General features: G+C 42.4%; 1 protein-coding gene across 8 annotated transcripts in view; it reads right to left on the bottom strand.

Moving 5' to 3' along the window:
• GBF1 (golgi brefeldin A resistant guanine nucleotide exchange factor 1) overlaps positions 1-12,562 on the bottom strand; it is an 83,780-nt gene that overhangs the window by 28,988 nt on the left and 42,230 nt on the right. For 4 of the 8 annotated variants that reach the window (XM_082223547.1, XM_082223542.1, XM_082223543.1 and 1 more), the window contains exons 9-18: positions 12,456-12,554; positions 7,220-7,346; positions 5,938-6,155; positions 5,393-5,561; positions 4,983-5,194; positions 4,707-4,805; positions 3,738-3,932; positions 2,727-2,913; positions 2,224-2,349; positions 941-1,029 (exon numbers count right to left, since the gene is read on the bottom strand). In XM_082223547.1, the coding sequence (XP_082079673.1) occupies positions 941-1,029; positions 2,224-2,349; positions 2,727-2,913; positions 3,738-3,932; positions 4,707-4,805; positions 4,983-5,194; positions 5,393-5,561; positions 5,938-6,155; positions 7,220-7,346; positions 12,456-12,554 (1,521 nt within the window). The remainder of the gene's footprint in view (positions 1-940; positions 1,030-2,223; positions 2,350-2,726; positions 2,914-3,737; positions 3,933-4,706; positions 4,806-4,982; positions 5,195-5,392; positions 5,562-5,937; positions 6,156-7,219; positions 7,347-12,455; positions 12,555-12,562) is intronic. The other 4 variants (XM_082223546.1, XM_082223548.1, XM_082223549.1 and 1 more) reach the window with 2 other exon arrangements.

The raw sequence follows: 12,562 nt of genomic DNA, 5'->3' as shown, positions 1-12,562 counted from the left end.
GCCCTAGTCTTTCAAAACCTAAAGTAGTAAGAGATGATCCAAAAACAATTTAAGACAACCAGGTCTCTGCTGTCACAGCAATTCAAATATTGTCAATATATAAATAAAATTTAACAAGTTCATCTTTTAAGGTTCATCTTCTAAAGGGATATGGCCACTTGTTGAATAAACACAGAGCGTACATGTTAACCATTATTCACATTTGTCAAAACTGGGTTTCTGAAGCTCAGGAATACGTAATACAAGTAGATAATGTCATAAGCAGCTACCCAAGAGAGGGTTAACTAAAAGGTTGTGTGTGACTAGAGATCAAACACAAACATCTATCTGAACTTTACTAAAGCACCAAAATAAATGTCAGTCCTCGGTTACTGCCCATCACTAACAGGAAACAACACTTTGATGACTGTAAGACCAATTCCTATGGATACGTACAAAACAGCATCCTTCTTTGTTCCTCTGGCAAAGTCCTGCTTCCCACAATATCTCACCAGGTACAGCAGTCACCGCAACACAATTTTCAATTACTGGTTATTGGCATTCAAGATTCAAAACATAACAGCTTCATGCAAGAACACCTCATTTGAAAGCAGGTTCAGAAAGAAAAAGGTTCCACCCTGTGGAATGCCCTCCTATCAGATGTCAAACAGATGAACAACTATTTGACTTTTTAAAGACATCCGAAGGCAGCCCTGCTCAGGGAAGTTTTTACTGGTTGATGTTTTATTGTTCTTTTAATACTTTGCTGGCAACCCAGTTAGGTGGGTGGGGTACAAATAATAAAAGTATGTATGTATGTATTTAAAATACAGTCAAAACACTCATCATGCTCCTCTAATATATCTTATGTTTTAAAATTGTAAGTCTGAGGGTAAAGTCTGTTCTTAATTGTATGTGTCATGCCTACTCACATATCTTTCAGATCAACAGCATGCCTTACCTTCTTTTTGCTCTTAATCATTATCAATTCATGTGTTGTGGGTAGGACGCAGGAAAAGCGAGTAGGCTTCTTTGGAATGGTCTTTTCTGCTAAAAACAAAAGCAGAATGTTTTCACAGTGGATCCTTTCCCACATTTCCCATGATTTACAATATACAGATAAAAACAACTCTCTTTCCACATGACCCCAGCCCACAACCCCATCCCAGCATCAATGCTTTTCTCTATAAGCCCCCAAGTCTTGCAAGGGACTACTTCACACGTCACAGTAGATGGAGGTACAAAGCAAAACATATTCTCCCATGTAATTTGAGAAAGTAGCTATCTTCCCCCGTCACTTTGTTTATACAGTGGAAACACAATGTAGGCAACCACAAGTAATGGGGGAAAGGGCAAGTAAACATGTAGCTGCCTCACACATTATGGGATAGAATAAGGTATAGAATATATTTTAAATCATGTACTTACTTCTACTGTAACATATGACATGATCCAGTGACATTTAACCACCCTCATCCCAAATCTACAAATGCCTAACTCAATATATAGAACATGAAAGGAAACGTGCATCATTTACTGTATTTTTCGCCCCATAGGACGCACCTAGTGTTTTTGGGGGGAAATAAAGGGGGGGATTTATTTATTTTTCCCAGGTGCAGGGCTGGGGCGGGGGAAGCCCGAGCTTCCCCCGACCCCAGCCCCCAGAACAGGCTGCTATCCGCAAGCCGTGGGAGAGCTGCGCGAAGTCGCGCAGCTCTCCCACGGCTAGCGTAGAGCTGCGCGAAGCCCAAAGCTTGGGGCATGCTGAGCTCAGCGCGCCCCAAGCTTCTGGGTGCCGGCAAGCTCTCCACTAGCCATGGGAGAGCTGCGCGAAGTTGCGCAGCTCTCCTACGGCTAGTGGAGCGCTGCGCGAAGCCTGAAGCTTGCGACGTGCTGAGCTCAGCGCGCCCCAAGCTTCTGGGTGCCAGCAAGCTCTCCACTAGCCATGGGAGAGCTGCGTCTCCCACGGCTAGCGGATAGCTTCCTGAAGCCTGGAGAGCGAGAGGGATCGGTGCGCACCGACCCCCCTCGCTCTCCAGGCTTCAGCGAAAGCCTGCATTCGCCCCATAGGACGCACACACATTTCCCCTTCATTTTTGGAGGGGAAAAAGTGCGTCCTATAGGGCGAAAAATACAGTAAATGCTTCACTGGTGCCAGAGACCTCAAGCTGTAGTACAGCTACAGAACGGCAAAAAGAAGTCAACATTTGAAGTGTCCATTGCACACAAATGTTCATCATTTACCTGCGTTATTTCCCAACTCCAAATTCAGACTGTCTTGCTGCTTCATGTGGCTGGCTGTCAAGGAGCCATTAGTGTCTGGCAATTCTGCACCAGGTGATTTGCCATCTGTCAGCAGCCCCTCGACAACTAGAGGGGAAAGAAGAGAGTTATCCAGGACGAAGTTTTAAAGTCACCATGTTATTAAGCAGATACAGTTATTACTCACTCTGAAGAAACCTAACCATTCGCCTTCAAAGAGAGGAAATATGATTCAACAGACCAGCTCAAATTCATGCACAAAATTAAAAAATGGAAATGATGAATTAATTCCTTGTTGAAAAAAATCCGACAGAAAGCAAGAATGCATCATTTAAGATGTTTTGAAGCAATCAGGTCAAGGTTAGGAAGGAGGATTTATGGAAAAAGGTAGCAGTATTGTCTAGAACACAGTCAGGAAGGACAGTATAATTAAGGACATCTTAATTATAAAATTAAGATGAAGGTACCAAATAAAAGGTTCTCACTATGGGTTGTTTCTTTGATGTTACAGGGAGTTTCTGTACTTGGTTTTAGTGCTTCCTTCTCCTGCTGGTAGATGCTGCTGAGCACTTTGGCTTGGCATTGTGCTTCTGTACTATCTATCACTGTCAGTAATGCTTCAAGGGACAGCAGGTGAGTAGTGTACAGTTGTCCAGAAACAGGAAAGGCATTCTGGGAAAATCAAGCATAGCTAAGCATTAAATTAGGTTTAATCATTTGAGCAAGGAAAACTACTCACACAGAAGCTGTTCAGCCCCAAAGCTCTGCACCCCCACGCAAACCTCCCTAACATTGTCCCATTCCTCAAAAAATCCTTCCCCTGCAAATAACATGTTCTCTCTCAGGTTGCCCATTAAAGGTAAAACTTCACTAAGACTCTGAAATGGATTTATACTTTGTGGTGGAAGGCAAGTTCGCTGCATTTACACCTATGTTTCCTATAGGTAACATTTGAAGGATGAAGGAACAATGCCCATCACCAAACCTTCAGTAAGACACATATCGAGAGAGTCAGTGAATTGCAGCTCTTTGTAATGCATCAGCTGTGGAGCCTCACGTGTTTGGCGATATAAGCCCTAAAAACTTTGTGTTCCTCACAATGCTCCAATCAAATATGTCTGTTGTTCTAAAGAAAGAATCCCTATGGTAAAAGTACATGTGACAGGAGACTTATGATCGATTCTCCTGCTGTTTTTCATGATTTAAGCACAGCTTGGGGGGTGAGATCCAGCTGAGATACTGTGCAATTATTTTTCATGCCCTCTACCAAAGGTGATTACATCCTGTGACGGCAAGACTAGAGATACTTTACTGAATGAGGGTTACCCACACCTCCCCACCTGCCACGGTTCTGATCAGACTATCCTCCAACACATCAGCCCATGGCTGATATTTCATTCTTCAAACACACTCAGATCTAGTTACATCTGTATTATTATTATTTTGCTGAGCAATCCTAATGGAAAGACAAGAGCAAAATAGCTCATTTTCAGGACCTTGGATAGCAGTTTGGTGAGGTCTTCAAAGAGGTTAGCACAATAATAGTCACAGTCATAATTTATGTACAGCTCAGTGACAAAACTAGGAATCCTCCAGAGTTGAACTATGGCCTCCAGGGCCATCTCTTTCATCTCATAGGGCATCTTGGGGTTTTCCACTGTGATAATTTCCATCAGCTTCTTTATGTACATCTGGTAGACAAGAGAGACGAGTTCAGTATATAGGATGCAAAACAAGGCAGAGTATTTAATTTCATTTGGGACACCAGTTTACACATAGCACAACTAAACCATCCATAAGCACAAAGGTGAGAAACTATATTTCTGATGAGAGCTGGATTCCTTTGAAGGCAACTTGTTGGGGTCACATGCTAGAATGAGTGATGGAACAACACCCCTTCTCTTTCTTTCTGCCACCCACTTTCCCTATTTTCCCCCTCCATACCGTCAGGATGAGATTATGCCAAGGACCACATGAAAAGAGGCCAAATGTGGCATGCAGCTCATGGGTCACTGACTACTGACTCCTAGTTTATTGCTATGTGGCCAATCCTCAGGGAGTCCAGGCAAAGAGTCAGGCTTGTGTGCTCCTCCTTCCATTTATTCCCATTTCAAAGAACTTTAATTCAAAGAACCAGGATTTCTGGTTCACATGCAACGCTATGTTGAGATTCTTTGAAACTAAAACTAGTGTCAGTAGGGAAGCATGCAAATCTGGCCATGACTGCTGCTCAGATAGATCTGAGTGCTGCTTCTATGGGAGATGACAGGGAGAGAGACCAAGCAGCCACCACTTCTGTCACTGGGCCTAGTCTTCCCAGGCACAGCACCTTCCAATCTTCAGAAAGTCACAAGGTCACCTCCAGTTCCCACACACTTTCCTAAATTCTTAGACAGGATTTCATACACATCCATGAACAAAGCCACAAAGCTGTTTAAATTACCTCCTCCAAATACAAGACTCACCTCCAGTTGGAATTTCAGGTGTTCTCTCATACTCTCAAAGAGGAGGAAGCAAAGTCTAAGTGAAGCTGAATACAGATTGAGTCGCTCCACATTCAGTAACTAGGAAAGAATTAGAAGTTGAAAGATTGTTAGTGGAGAGATATTCATTTTCCCTCTATTTGAAAAGCAAACCAAAACTGCAGTGTAAGTGTTTATTCCAGACCACACTAACACAAGGCCTATATCCCTACAGATATTGCCTAATAGACATAAGACTACGATAATTCCAAAACTCACTTGAAAGAGATATCGACATAATTCTTCTTTCACCAGTCCTAGGAGAGATGGACAGTTTGCAACAGAGGTCAACTCCAGGGCAACAGTGAGCAGCTGCAACCCCATGTGGATCATCACTTCTGAGTTGTGGCGATCGTGTGGGTTAGTGAGAGAGATGAGGAAGCGGAGTAGTTCTCGGATACAGGGCAACCCATAGGGTACTAACGCTGTGCCTGGAATGGGGAGGGAGTATAAGTAGAAAAGTCACAATTATAGCACTTCTGAGCCAACCTCTTTCCAATAAGCCAAAGAGATTTTTTAAATAAAAATATTACTGATAAAGACAAATACTAGGTACTTCCCCCCGCCCCCCATCAGTGAGTGGGATGGATAGAAGCAAACAAAACTTGCTTTTATTTCAAAGCACTCACCTTCTTTCTGAGAGCACTGGGTAAACCTCACTCCCCGGGGATTGACATAGTCCATGTCATGAACAGACGCAGAGTCTGAGTGTTCAGCTACAGATGTACACTCCTCCAGAACTTCAGGGATAGACTCTACTGAGGCAGATGGCGTCTTTTCTTCCCGGGGGCATTCATTCTTTAGTCACACAAATTAACAATGCAGGAAAATTAGTATAAGCTATCATTGCTGCATGAACAGTTCATTGACACAAACAACCCTATTCATTCAGATAATATCAATTTTCATAATCAGACTACGTACCTCAATGTTTGGCTGAGTGGCTAGACATCAGACATCTAAATTAGCAGCAAAGGCTGGTCTATATTTGAAGGCTAGGCTATTTATACTGTTGTGGAATTGCTCTGCTACTTCAGAATGTGTGTGTTATTCTTAACCCAAACCTATCCAACTAGTTGAAGACCAGAGTAGCCTGAACTTTCCTTTAGGTTAGCTGATTGTACAAACTATATTCCAGATAAGCAGTTTATCACAAACTAGCTTAAGTTCATACCTGGGGCTCTAGCTGCTCTCTAGCTCTAGACTCAGTTAAAGGCACTGATGTACTGATTCCTAAAGGGTTGACCAACTGTAAGTCCGTAAGATCTTCCTTAGAGCTGATCTGAGAGGAGCTCTCTAAGCCACTGTCAGTGGAAGGGCTGACTGTAGTAGATGCGTTTTCTGAACTTCCAGATGAGACAGGAGAAGGTACATCAATGAAATTAACTCCACCTGTTGATAAGAAACAGCAGCATTAAGTAGTAGCTATGCACCCATTATGAAGCAGCTCAGGACCACATTCCCACTTGTGTATGCACAGTACATTGGGTTGCCACTAATTACTTCGCCTGACACAGAACACAGTGGCCTGCCTCACTGGAATGGGTTGCACAGAGTGTACTCCACTGGGCTGCATTGGCTTCCTGTTGCTAATTTAAAATTATTATTCTTGAAACACCTTTTAAAAATATATGTAATGTTTTGTGATATAATCCCAAGTTTCTTAGCTATTTTCTTGATGAACTGAAAGTTTATTTGCTAATTGTTCATACTTTACTTGCTAATGGTTGTACCACTCTCAAATATCTTATGTCAAGTTAACAATGTATTTTGTAACTGTCGTATATTAAGTAGTAGATCTTTCAAAGATAGCAGCATTAAGGTGCCCTTTATATTGCCACTTATAATTTTTTCTCTATTCAGTTACAACCAAGCGGGAAGACTTTATTCATCTCTCCTACAATCATGGAACAAAGATCCAGAGAGGTGGGGCAGATTTAGGTGGTTGCAACACAGGCTCCACAGCAGTGGGCCACTCTGTCCAGCTATAATGTCCCAAAGACCAACAAGGAAGCCAACTGGTGTGGGGCTCCCAACAGTCACAGCTCTGTTCGTTCACCAACATCCATACTATTGTGTATTCTATGGTTGCAGAATCTTTGGATCAAGAACATGGTTAAGGTGGTGCCTCGCAAGACGAAAAGAATCCGTTCTGTGATTCTCTTCGTCTAGCGGTTTTTTCGTCTTGCGAAGCAAGTCCATTGACGGATTAGTGCTATTAGCGGCTTATCAGCTTATTGGATCAGCTGATAAGCGGCTTAGCGGCTTAGAAAAAAGGGGGGAAGGGAAAAAACCCACAGGAACTCGCAAGACATTTTCGTCTTGCGAAGCAAGCCCATAGATTTGTTTTGCGAAGCACCTCCAAAACAGAAAACCCTTTCGTCTAGCGAGTTTTCCGTCTTGCGAGGCATTCGTCTTGCGGGGCACCACTGTATATGTTATAACAGTTGCCGTACCTGTCCCATTGGCAGCAAGCTGCTCTGTTCCTTGGGATACTTTGGCTACATGGCAAGAGTTCCGTGGCGATCTCTTCTGCTTTTTCCACTTTGATGAGTCACTCATTCCCCCTGCTCGCATTTTCAACTGTGAACAGCAAAACACGTAGAATATCTCTTATAGCCTATTCACCGTCACAAGAGAATTGGCAGCAGCATTTGATCAGACCTAGAACCCTACAATCATGCCAGCTTACCCATGCTTCCTATCGCATGACTCATGATCTAGCCCAACTTTAGTTGGAAATTCATTATCTGTGTATTACTTCAGTTTATAAAATATATTAAAAATTGTTAGCACAGATATGTCTAGGGCTGAGCCTGAATCTCATTGTTGTGTGCCTACGTATGTAAATGCAAACAAACAAACCACTCCTTCGACATTCTCCCACATTCTCGCATAACCAAGAAACGGAATCAAAAGCCAAGTTATGCAGGTGAGGAGAGCCTCAAGTTTCCTCTCAGTTGCTCTTGTTGAGTTCCCTGGGACCAATTAAACAAGTTGCAAACTGGGATACAGTTGAAGAGGATGGCGTTACAAAGTTTTTAAGTACAGGTAAAAATGTTTCTGTAGTGGAGACATCTTTCTTCTCTGCTCACAAATATTTCTTTATTCTTTTGTTGGCAGGCTCCGATCATCATCCTCCCACACACAAAGAAGAGCGTAAGTTGTCTAGTGGCTGTGTGACATTGCCTGGATATACGTGCAGCATTACATTATGGGCTGCCAGCTTTTCTTTATTACATGGATTTTAGAATCCCACGAAACTGTTGTGAAAAAATAAATCATAGGCCTTTTGACTAGTTACATTCCCCTACTATTTCTTAGCATGCTTCCAGAAGGCCTACCCAAATCTAATTTTGATTTTAAAGCTGAAAATCTCTTTTGCAAATTAAAAAGCTACAAAGGCAGCATTACTCTTGAATGTAATGATAGCCACGTCTAAATAAAAACAGCTTTCTGATCCACGTTGAACATCTTTGTTGTAAACAAAAGGAAACTTAATAGATTTAAGTGCATTTAATCACATAATAAATCATTTATTTAAATAAGCACTGCAATTTTGCTCTGCCTCTGGAACTGGGGTGGGGGACCCTCTGGCCTGTGAGTCATATTTGGCCTGCCGCAGGTCCCAGTTTAGTTCACAAGGCTGTTCTCACCATATTAGGCCCCCCTGTGACATCAGGTGTGGGGCAGGCAGAAGCACAGGTAGTCCCTACATGAACTAGGCTTGAAGATACTGCTCATCAGAAGCCCTGTGTGGTGCTTTAAAGTCCTGGTGGTCATCACCTGGCAGCAAGCGATGGACAGGTGAGTGGCCCTGCCACCTACCAAATTTGGCCTGTGGATGGTAGGGGGGGGGAAGGATTAGGCCCAGCAGCCAGATCAGGTTCCCCATGCCTGCTCTAGAGATGCAAAAACACTCACATCCACCTCTGATGGAGAAAAGAAAGTGAGAAATAGAAGCATACCACCTGAGATACGAGCAGGTCACTTAGCACCAAAACACAAGTTCTAACTCCTAATCTTGAAGTGGCATGATCTCAGCTATACTCAGTATATTTGATCTATTTATTTTAAGGGGCGTGTAGGCAAGGCATACATAGATCCATACATAAATAATTTTATTTGTATGCCGCCTTTCCACAATAACTATGCTCAAGGGGGCTTACAACATGAAAAGATACATATCTGCAACACAACAAAAGTAGTCATAAACAATAAAACATTAAAAAATACACAACCAAACTGAACAATTTCTGCAACAAGATCTATAGCAAAGATACAAAAAACCATCAGCAACAACATCCAACCCACAACAACATCCCAGCCCATGAGTCAGCAGCCTCAGTTTTTGCAGCTGGAGTCAGTCACGGCCCGCCCTCACAGGTCAGGTGGGAAAAGACCCACAAGGCCGGAAGAAGGTATTCCAGGACTCACAGCCAAGACGGCAAGAACATTGCTTTGCAGGGGAAATACCACTCATTTTAAATTATTACCCTGCCTTTCAATTCTATGATCTTCCATGATGACTTATAACAGAACAAAAACTAAAATAAACTTGAAAATACCTAAGCACACGAACACTAAAACTGAAGAACATCAGCAAAAACTATAAATTCAGCAACTGGCAGCATGATGATGATGATGATGATGATGATTTTAAAAGAAAAGGTCTGTGGAAAATAAAAGGAACTTCAGCCAGCACCTAAAACTCATTAAACTTGGCACCATGTGAACTTCACTAGAAGATATTTCCCAGGGCAGAGGACTTCAACTAACAGGCCCCTTCCCTGATCACCACCACCCCCTCCGCTTATAGCAAACACACCCAGAGGAGGACCTTAGCTGATTATTTTAATAGCTGGATAGGTGAGCAGGCAGTTGCTTTTAAAAAAAGGGCCCAAGTTGTACTGGACTTCTAAAGGTTAAAACCAACAAAATGAAATGTATTTGGAGATGGACTTAAGGATCAGTGAAATTGCTTTAGAATTTGTGAGGTATGTGCTGCCCAGCTGCCCCCATTCCACAGTCCAGCAGCTGTATTTGGACCAAATGGCATTTTCAAGTAATCTTCAAGGGCAGCACATAATACACTGCAGTAGTCTTATTTGGATGCTACTAGAGCATGTATAATTATGGCCAAGAGGAGTTCTTAGCTAGTGGAAAGCACTAAGTGCCACTGATGACACTTAGATCTGGTCCTGCCTCTGGGTGTCTAACAACAACCTTAAGATGTGAACCCAATTCTTTAGGGGGAATACAATACCATCCAGACAGTACATCCATATTATCTGGATTGAGCTTCAATTTATTGGCACTTATACTGTCCACTACTGATCTCAGACACCAATTGAGCACATCTGCTGCCTCACTTGAATTTGATGAAAATGGGGGGGGGGGAGCAGAGGTGGTCATCATCAGCACATTAATTAGAGTCAAGTATCAGCACTTTATGATCTCACTTATTGGTTTCATGCAGATGACAGTATGGGAGGCAGAACCCATGGCACAAGTAGCTCAGAACAGAGTAACAGGATCAACGTATCACCTACTGAAACTAGCCATACAGATAAGAATACAACCACTGGAGCATTTTGCAGTCAATCCTCACCCAACCTCCAGTCCAGAAAGGGACATGGTGGATGAACTCAAAGACCACTAAGAGGTCTAGGAGAATTAACAGGGTCACATTCCTCCTGTCCTTCTTCCAATACTGATAATCTAGAAACAGATATACAGCCCTTCTCTTAAAAGGGAACATTTGTGACAAGCCAACACTAAGAAAACTTTTAAGGATTAAAGGACACCTTCTTCAGGAGTGGTCTCATGACTGTCCCCCTTCAATACAACCAGGACCACCTTCTGCGTAAATGAAGCAATAACTAACTCATAGAACCAGTCAGTCATCATGAGATGCTAGCCAGGAAGTGCAAGGTTTGAGCAAACAGATAATATATCACACACCTCCAAGAAACTTGTCCACATCATCAGGCCTCAAAAACTGAAATTAATACAATTTCTAAATGGATGATGTTCTAAACACATTCACCGACTGGACTGCTGACATGGTGCCGTCCAAGTTGAGGTAGACACAAGCTTTTTTATTCCTGACGCGCTTAGCAAATAAATCATGGTGCTATTGAGGATTCCTAAAATCAGAATGTAGACTGGAGAATGTAGACTGGGAAAAGCTTCACTGGGCTGCAACCATGCAGATGCAATAGTGACCAAAAAAAAAAGTATTGCTTATTTGGCACCATTTCTGACACCAAGTAGGCTCACACAGTGTTAGAGCAGTTATGGCCCAAGTTTTATGTGCCTTGTGTTCAAGTTGTTATCACATCTGCTTTGCTGCCTCCTGCACCCTTGTGTAACAGGACGCCAAATGGGCTGTATTCAGTGGAAGGGCACTTAGAAATGATCATCTTTATATCCTCAATCATCTACATATCCCACAATGTGAGCAGGGCTTCAACAGATGTAGCAGCCACATGAACTAGAAACATATACACACACACACGTTGCACTAAGGAATCCATCCAAAGCTTCTAGGGGCAGACCTGGAGCGTGAAATATGAAATTTAAATGTAATCCTCCTTCATCACGGACATAAAATGAAATCTCACAATTTGCATTGCAATTTATGCCACTTGTTAGTTGCCTTATCCACAAAGAACAATCATCATGTTCATCATGCAGCTCTAAATGGAACTCTTTAAACCACAATGGTTAAAATATGAAGTTTGAAGAAGTGCCTTAAGCTCTCTGAATCCAGCTACATTAGAAGGGAAGGAATTTTATGTTAGATTATTATGAGTAATAATCAGTTTGGAAACATAACTCTAGCTCTGGCTAAACAACTTTGTAGCATAATGGCTACCTGGTAAGGGAAAGTGTGGATCCTGCATATCTGTGATACTGTTCTGCATATAGCTTTTCCTTTCCTGAATTACTAATGACTATCACATGGATGCAACTAGCTTGTTTTGTCCTGCTCTGACTCAAGCCAATGGGTTCAAGTTACAAGAATGGAGATCGCAACTAAACATCAGGAAGAACATTCTGATGGTAAGAGCTGTTCGACAGTGGAACAGATTCTCATGAGAGCTGGTGGACTTTCCGTCATTGGAGGTTTTTAAGCAGAAATTGGATGGCCTTCTATTATGCATGCTCTAGCTGAGATTCCTGCAATGCAGGGGGTTGGCCTAGATGACCCTTGGGGGGGGGTCCCTTCCAACTCTGCAATTCTATGATTCCATATACTAAGCCTTGTACCCTACCTTAGACAATGCATAAAACCTAGCAATATTTGCAGTTGCAGCCGGCTTCCCTGCCGCAAATAGTTATGACCACCCTCATTCATTTGTGCCAATATCTCCAGAAATTCATAAACTGCACTAAACTATAGCTTTCAAGATAGGAGATGGTAACTGGCCATCAATAGCACCATCTCTAGCTTATGTCCTCTATAAATTCTCAGAATATTTTGACAACAGCATTTCTGATGTCTGTAATGTCACTTCCTCTATATTTAAAGCCTTCCTCCCAACACTATCACAAACAGAAGCAGTTTGCTACATGCATTCTTCCCCAAAGCCATGCTGCATAAGAAACATGAATGAAAGCTTTTGCTACACAACACATAACTACCACCCACAGATGCTTGCAGAAGGGAAGGAGAGAAAGAGAGACCTTCAGTTTCTTAAAGAGTAGTACTCTCTCTAACTGGTTCAGGGCTTTGGACTGTTCCCCATTACATAGTTCCAGTCTGTTGAGGAGATATGGAGAAATCTGTGAAA

The sequence above is a fragment of the Podarcis vaucheri genome (assembly GCF_965113315.1).
Source record: "Podarcis vaucheri genome assembly, chromosome: 5".
NCBI lineage: Eukaryota > Metazoa > Chordata > Lepidosauria > Squamata > Lacertidae > Podarcis > Podarcis vaucheri.
This window is presented reverse-complemented; position numbering and strand designations above follow the sequence as displayed.